General features: G+C 47.7%; 1 protein-coding gene across 1 annotated transcript in view; it reads right to left on the bottom strand.

Annotated features, from left to right (window-relative positions):
• Positions 1 to 7,500, bottom strand: part of grik4 (glutamate receptor, ionotropic, kainate 4) — a 327,283-nt gene that overhangs the window by 22,624 nt on the left and 297,159 nt on the right. Inside the window, exon 16 of the mRNA XM_063207522.1 lies at positions 5,855 to 6,080. Within this exon, the coding sequence (XP_063063592.1) occupies positions 5,855 to 6,080 (226 nt within the window). The remainder of the gene's footprint in view (positions 1 to 5,854; positions 6,081 to 7,500) is intronic.

Below are 7,500 nucleotides of genomic sequence, written 5' to 3'. Positions count from 1 at the left end.
ATCTGCCATGTCGCTACTGTCATTTCAAAGTGGTCCTCGCTCTAACAAAGTTTGAGAAACACTGTGCTGGAGCCAGGGCCAGGTTAAGACGGCGCTGATGCCCCGATGCCCCGCAGAAGGCAACGGCAAAAATGATGATCATAATCTTTTGGTACTAAATTGTAGCCCACTAAATTTTAGGAAAAGTCACCAAGTTTCGTAGTCATAGCTTAAGTCAGTAAGGAATTATACAACATCAAAATCAAAGTTGATGCGGGCACTTTTACACCCCCCCTCCCCCCCCCACCCCCCGTCTGGATAGGGCTGACGGCCCTGAATCCCCGATGCCCGAGGCTACAGGTTGCTGTGGGGCCCCTCAGAAGGCAAATTTCGGGACAAATTTACATAGACAGTGTCATAATTATGAACTAGGAGTTAAGGATAACTAATCTACCAACTGTACTCAATATGACACATTAATTTTTCAATATTGCATCCTGTCATAATTCCACAATTTTTGACTTTTGGCCTTCCAGGGGCCCCCTGGCAGGTGGGGGCCCCTAGGCTGCAGCCATATCTAGCCTGTGAGGGCCCTAGGCTGCAGCCATATCTAGCCTGTGGGGCCCCTAGGCTGCAGCCATATCTAGCCTGTGGGGCCCCTAGGCTGCAGCCATATCCTGCCTGTGGGGCCCCTAGGCTGCAGCCGTATCTAGCCTGTGTGTTAATCCGGCCCTGACCAGAGCTGTATAGTATATATGTACTAATATTCCCACGTGTGCGAGTTGGCTATGTGTTTCAACCCTTTCGTAATATCCGGTATCCGGTTCCGGATCCAGCAGGTTCTTAAGCAGTGGATCCGGTATCCGGCAGGATCCTAAAACTTAGGATCCGGTGCATCTCTACTAATATTCCCTTCTTACATCAACCAAGAAACTGATGAAATTCCACAGATAAGATATGAAATGTCTTTCAAGCTGAAAGGAGAAGTCCAGTTGCTTACAACCAGGCAATGGATTGCATGGGCCTGGGTGAATGAGAATCTTCAAAGTCTTGAATGACCCAAGCTAAGGGCGCGATCACACAGAAAGGTGAAAGAAAAATGAAAGCCCATTGGGAAACTCCAACTCCCATTGTCATTGTGACACAGCACTCCACAGCACACAAGTGAACACTGCACACTGCACACAACGAAATTGCATGTATGCCTCACCCGTGCAAGGGGGCAGTCCTCAGTGGCGCCCCATGGGGAGCAGTGCGGTGGGATGGTACCATGCTCAGGGTACCTCAGTCATGGAGGAGGATGGGGGAGAGCACTGGTTGATTACTCCCCCCACCAACCTGGCGGGTCGGGAGTCGAACCGGCAACCTCTGGGATGCAAGTCTGACGCCCTAACCGCTCACCCATGACTGCCCCGAACGCGGATTTTACAGTAGGAGGCGGATGTGTTCTACTGTCTGCCAATGGAAATGAGCGGATTGCGCGTCTAATGTCAGCGCAAGGCGGATTGCGGATTCTCCACCTCTCCGCGCCAGGCGCATCGAGTCGAAAAAAGTTCAACTCAAGGCGGAAAATCCGCGGCGGATTTCCAGATGTTCGATAGGAGACCGTTATCAATATTCATATCAGATTCACTATCCGACGTTAGGAGAGCATAGATGAATGGACAAAGCATTTTGTGCACGTTTTCACAGCATTTAATGACACAACAGCACCGATTAGGCTACGTTGCGAGTGACAGTTCAGCCGTTACGTTGCCTGGTCACATGGTCACATTCGAATGGGCAGTGGATCCACGCTCGGTGTGATCACTTCAGATAAATCAGCTGGTCGTGCATCGTGGATTGTAGGCAGAAACCCTCGTCCTATGTGATCACGGCCTAATAGAGCAGCTCAGGCAGGAAGAAAAACAGAGTATATTAAGTCAAATGGACAGCATTATCGAGCACCTCAAGGCCAAACGGTGTCCATTATTGCCCACAAGGTCAAGCGGCGTTTGTTATCGCCCACCACAAGGTCAAACTCATCCCTGCCCAAACTGGCCTGGAGACAGCAGGCATACAATACATCTGCCAGAGACGACCACAGCTGCCTGCCAGGGGTGAGCTGAAGCCTCTACTCCTCCACCCTCCCCTGCACCCTTTCTCTCCATCCCTACCTCTCTCTCTCTCTCTCTCTCTCTCTCTCTCTCTCTCTCTCTGTCTCTCCATCCCTCTCTCTTTCTCTCCATCCCTACCTCTCTCTTTATCTTTCTCTCTCTCTCTCTCCCTCCTGCTCTCCCCCCCTCTCTCTCTCTCTCTCTCTCTCTCTCTCTCTCTCTGCATCTCTCCCCCTCTCTCTCTCTATTACTCCTCCCCCCCTCTCTCTATTCCCTCTCGCTCCCCCCCCTCTCTCTCTCTCTCTCTCTCTCTCTCTCTCTCTCTCTCTGCTGACCACAAACAGGGTAAGCTGAAGCCTCATACACAGCTGAAAGGAGAACAGTGTGATAATGTGACCCCTGCTCTCTAGACCCCGCCCACCCCCCACCGTCTTGCTCTCCATCCCCATCTATGTCTCTTGCTGTTTCTCTCTCTCTCTCTCTCTCTCTCTCTCTCTCTCTCTCTCTCTCTCTCTCTCTCTCTCTCCCTACCCCCTTTCTCCCTCTCTCTCTCTCTCTCTCTCTCTCTCTCTCTCTCTCTCTCTCTCTCTCTCTCCCCCCCTACCCCCTCTCTCCCTCCTGCTCTCCCTCTCTTGCTCTCTCTCTCTCTACCTCTCTCTACCTCTCTACCTTTCTCTCTTTCCCCCTCTTTTTCCTTTTTTTAATGTACATAGCGCATCTCTTTCACCCTCTCTCTCTCTCGCTCTACTACCCTGCACCACCTTCCTCTCTCCACAACCCTTCTTTAACACTCTGTCCATCTTGCTCTCCTTCAAACACGCACCGGCCTGCATAAATAAACATGCAACATTAAACTGCTATATATCTTTCTCTCTCTCTCTCTCTCTCTCTCTCTCTCTCTCTCTCTCTCTCTCTCTCTCTCTCTCTCTCTCTCCTCTCTCTCTCTCTCTCTCTCTCTCACTCTCTCTCTCTCTCACACACACACACAACCCCCCACACACACACACACACACACACACACACACACACACACACACACACACACACACACACACACACACAAACACACACACCATCCGCACCACTACCACCACCATCACCTCCTCCACACACATTTGCAAGTACGTACGTCAGCAGGTAACAAATCAAGTCAGTCCCATATGGACAGCTTCCCCATAAGGACAGCTTCCCCTTGAGCGGGGCTAAATTTACACACCCTCACAGACTAATTAATGCGCAAATCACTGATAAAAATGCTGCTGTCCAGATATGCCCCCTGAAACACCTGCATTTGCTAATAAAACACCAAAAATAGCGATGTCCAGATACGTAGTACATGCCCTTACATACCCTCCAGCTTGGTCATCGGATTTTTTCTTAAAGGGACACTGTGTGAGATTTTTTGTTGTTTATTTCCAGAATTCATGCTGCCCATTCACTTATGTTATCTTTTTCATGAATACTTACCACCACCATCAAATTCTAAGTATTCATTGACTTTCATTCATTGTTTCATTCATTCATTCATTCATTCATTCATTCATTCATTCATTCATTCATTCATTCATTCAAATATTCATTGACTAAGTATTCATCACTGAAAAAATTGCACTTTTCATACATGAAAAGGGGGATCTTCTCCATGGTCCGCCATTTTGAATTTTTAAAAAATAGCCATTTTTAGCGGCAAAAATTACTCTACTTGGACCATACTAGGAAATATGTGTTTATTACTCAGCAAACTTTCATGTAAAGATCAAATTTGGCAATAGGCAGCCGAGTTTCAATAAGCAGCATAGTTGCAGTACCCTTTTTGACCATTTCCTGCACAGTGTCCCTTTAATGAAATACCAAAAATAGGGTTGTCCAGATACAGTGCTGATTCAAAGTATGTGAACCTTCCAGACACGGTCACTGTTTTTGAAAAAAAAGAACAAAAAAAACAAACATTAAAGGAACTTCATTTAACAGACCTGTAAATCCTAATTTGAAAAGCACACTTTTACAAATACTACATACGCAAAAAAGAGATATTTAGTTGAACAAATGTGGATTATCATCTGGTTATGGGGATGTCTGCCCTCTACCCCTTGCAGAACTCTCCTGTATTTGTAAAGTGTGCTTTAATTAAACTAAGGGGTGTAACGCTCTCAACTTAAACAAAGTGAAACGGCAAACCCGACACTGAAGAAGGTTAACCCCGAAACGTCCGACAGGCAATAAACCACAAAACTTGGAGCGCTGTCCTGCTCTTTATGTAAAGTGTGCTTTAGAAATTAGGAATTGGATGCCTGGTGAAATAAGCTTCTTTTGATACCGAAGAACAAAAATACAAACGTTGCAAACACAAATACAAAAGTTTTATACAAAAAAACAGTGGCCATGTCTGGAAGGGTCATATACTCTCACGCATCACTGTATGTGCCCTAATGCCGCGATCACACCGCCGGCGTTGAACGCGTGGAAAGATGGGGAAGTAATTGACTTTTTATGGGAGAGCAGGAGGCAGAAGCGTTAAAAGCCGCAAGTCAAAAGCGTCAAAAGCCGAGGGCGTCAAAAGTTGAACTTCATCTAAAAATATGTAATGAGCTCGGCAGCGGCAGGCGGCAGCCAATGGAATGTTCACATTTTCCTAAACACGAGCTTCGGTTGGTCGAGCTTCTTGGTCGCACGCTTCAGGTTGAATCGTTCGCCGCATTCAACGCCCCTGACAAGTGCTTTCCAGGCAGGAGTCAGCAGCGTTGTGGCTCTTTCAACGCTGGCGGTGTGACCGCGCGGTTATGTGTCCTTTCACTTGGCATTCGCTGATGGTGTCGTACCCTTATGCATAATCTCACTTGGTCACTTACACTGTGCTTAATCCTTTCATTTCATTCAACTGTTATGTAGCCTGCGTTAGTTCTGCCAGGAAGATTCAGGTCACCTGTGCATTTCGCAGAGCCAATCAGCGGCTGCCATTTCCTTTATAGCTATGTGTCTAACTCTCCTTTCTTGCTGGCCTTGGCATGGCTGGTCGGAAATCTCCTCCTCCATCCCCACCACCACCAGTTGGGCCCAGTCTTCCTGTCCGGGGGGTTAAAGGTCCAGTTCCTGCTGCACGGCTACGGCAGGCTCTACTTGATCCGCCACCGCAAGACCCGGGCTGATGATTGGACCTACGCCAAATACTGTCTACTTATGCCAATTCCATTGTCAACTATGTTAACATTAAATCGTTAAATACGAATTCCTCTCTCTGAGTCTTAATGGCAGAACTCTCCTGTATTTGTAAAGTGTGCTTTAGAAATTAGCATTTGGATGCCTGGTGAAATAAGCTTCTTTTGATACCGAAGAACAAAAATACAAACGTTGCAAACACAAATACAAAAGTTTTATACAAAAAAACAGTGGCCATGTCTGGAAGGGTCATATACTCTCACGCATCACTGTATGTGCCCTAATGCCGCGATCACACCGCCGGCGTTGAACGCGTGGAAAGATGCGGAAGTAATTGACGTTGTATGGGAGAGCAGGCGGCAGAAGCGTGTGTGTGTGTGTGTGTGTGTGTGTGTGTGTGTGCACGTGTGTGTGTGTGTATGTGTGTGTGCGTCTGTGTGTGTACGTCTGTGTGTGTGTGTGTGTGTGTGTGTGTGTGTGTGTGTGTGTGTGTGTGTGTGTGTGTGTGTGTGTGTGTGTGTGTGTGTGTGCGTGTGCGTGTCTGTGTGTGTGTGTCTGTTCGTCTGTGTGTGTGTGTGTGTGTGTGTGTGTGTGTGTGTGTGTGTGTATCTGTATTCCCCTACCAATAGGCATGCCGATGCCGTAGCCCTTGGTGTCCAGCAGGCCTCCTATCTGCGTCAGGTTGCAGTTGCGCTGCCGGTAGTACTCGTTCATGGTGCTCTCCAGCAGGTAGGCGTAGTTGGAGTTCAGCACCCGGGCGATGCCCTCCTCCGTGCTCTTCACAAACACGCTGGGCTGCTTGGAGTGCATGAAGTTCCACATGCGCTGGTACGTCTGGTAGCGCGAGTTCTGCAGGGTGAGGAAAAGAAAACGGAAGACAAATAAATGTGATAAATGTTAGTGAAGAAAAAAAAGGTTTGCACACTACACACACACACACGCTCACGCACACGCACGCACACACACATACACACGCACACGCTCGCACACACACACACACACACACACACACACACACACACACACACACACACACACACACACACACACACACACACACACACACACACACACACACACACACACACGTACACACACAGATAAACGTGCATATGCACATTCCATATGCGCTGGTACGTCTGGAAGCGGGAGTTCTGGAGGGTGAATAACAGAAGTGCAAGTAGGAAGAGATCAACCAAAAATACTGAATCAGAACAAGATATCGCAAAACACGTCCACTCAATGCAAAAGCGTGTGCTCAAGTTGGGTCTCCTAAGGGGGCGTTGTTCTCTGCTTCTTCTTCTCTTTTTGAGGTGTTTGCGCAAGATGTCCGCTACCGCCATCTACAGCGCTAAAGGGACTTCATTTATTCTCAACCTCAGGACTCCGAAGGTCTCCTAACCGAAGGTCTCCTAAAGGGGCGTTCACCCGACATAAAGTGGAGACCGGAAAAGAAACAAAATGGTGCTTCTTGTTAGATCCACCTTCTTTGGATAAACCTTTCCACATACAGTAGGCCTACCCTTGCTGAACTACTGAAATATGCACAACTGCACGACTAGACCAGGCGCGATGCGATTCAAGCGACAGAGCGATACGCGCGATTGAAGAGACTACAGTATGTCCGTTACAAGCAGAAGGCAAAGCATTCAAACATTCCCATTGGCTGTGGTCACTGACCTCTCTACAGTCATTGGCGTTCGTGGCTTGACACCAAACCGCGTCATAGAAAGTTGAAAGGATTTCAACTTCAAACTGTCGCGCTCATCGCGCAAATCGCTCTAGCCCCTTAAGACACGACTTTATAAATGTGTTGTCACCAGTATAGTAATGAACAAGTCGTGGTGCATTACTAAAAGGCCTGTGTTGTGTCATAGTATTGTAGTGCTATGGTAGTTACATTTCAATGACTATTACAGCGTGCCACTGGAGGTACGGCGCGCATTAAGGGGCTACTCTCCAGAATCGCCTTTGTCTCGCGACTCAATACAAAGTCAATTACTTCCGTCGCTCACCTCGCTCTTGTCGTGGTAGGTGTATTTGTGCGGTAAAGCACCAGACTGGGTTGCTTAGAGCAGTGGTTCTCAACTGGAACAGTCTTGGGACCCACCATTTTCCACTCTCATTCGGTCGCGACCCAATTTTTTTAGCGTTCAAGTCAATGCAATGCAATTCTCAAAATGTAACCAAGACTCGAATGACTGGTTGCACGCTATCTATCTCGCATAAACATTCAGATTGTATCTATGACGACAGATGACACGGAGTT

Source organism: Engraulis encrasicolus, chromosome 9 (assembly GCF_034702125.1).
Source record: "Engraulis encrasicolus isolate BLACKSEA-1 chromosome 9, IST_EnEncr_1.0, whole genome shotgun sequence".
Lineage (NCBI taxonomy): Eukaryota > Metazoa > Chordata > Actinopteri > Clupeiformes > Engraulidae > Engraulis > Engraulis encrasicolus.
The sequence above is the reverse complement of the archived record's forward strand: the minus strand, read 5'-3'. Positions and strand labels throughout refer to the sequence as shown.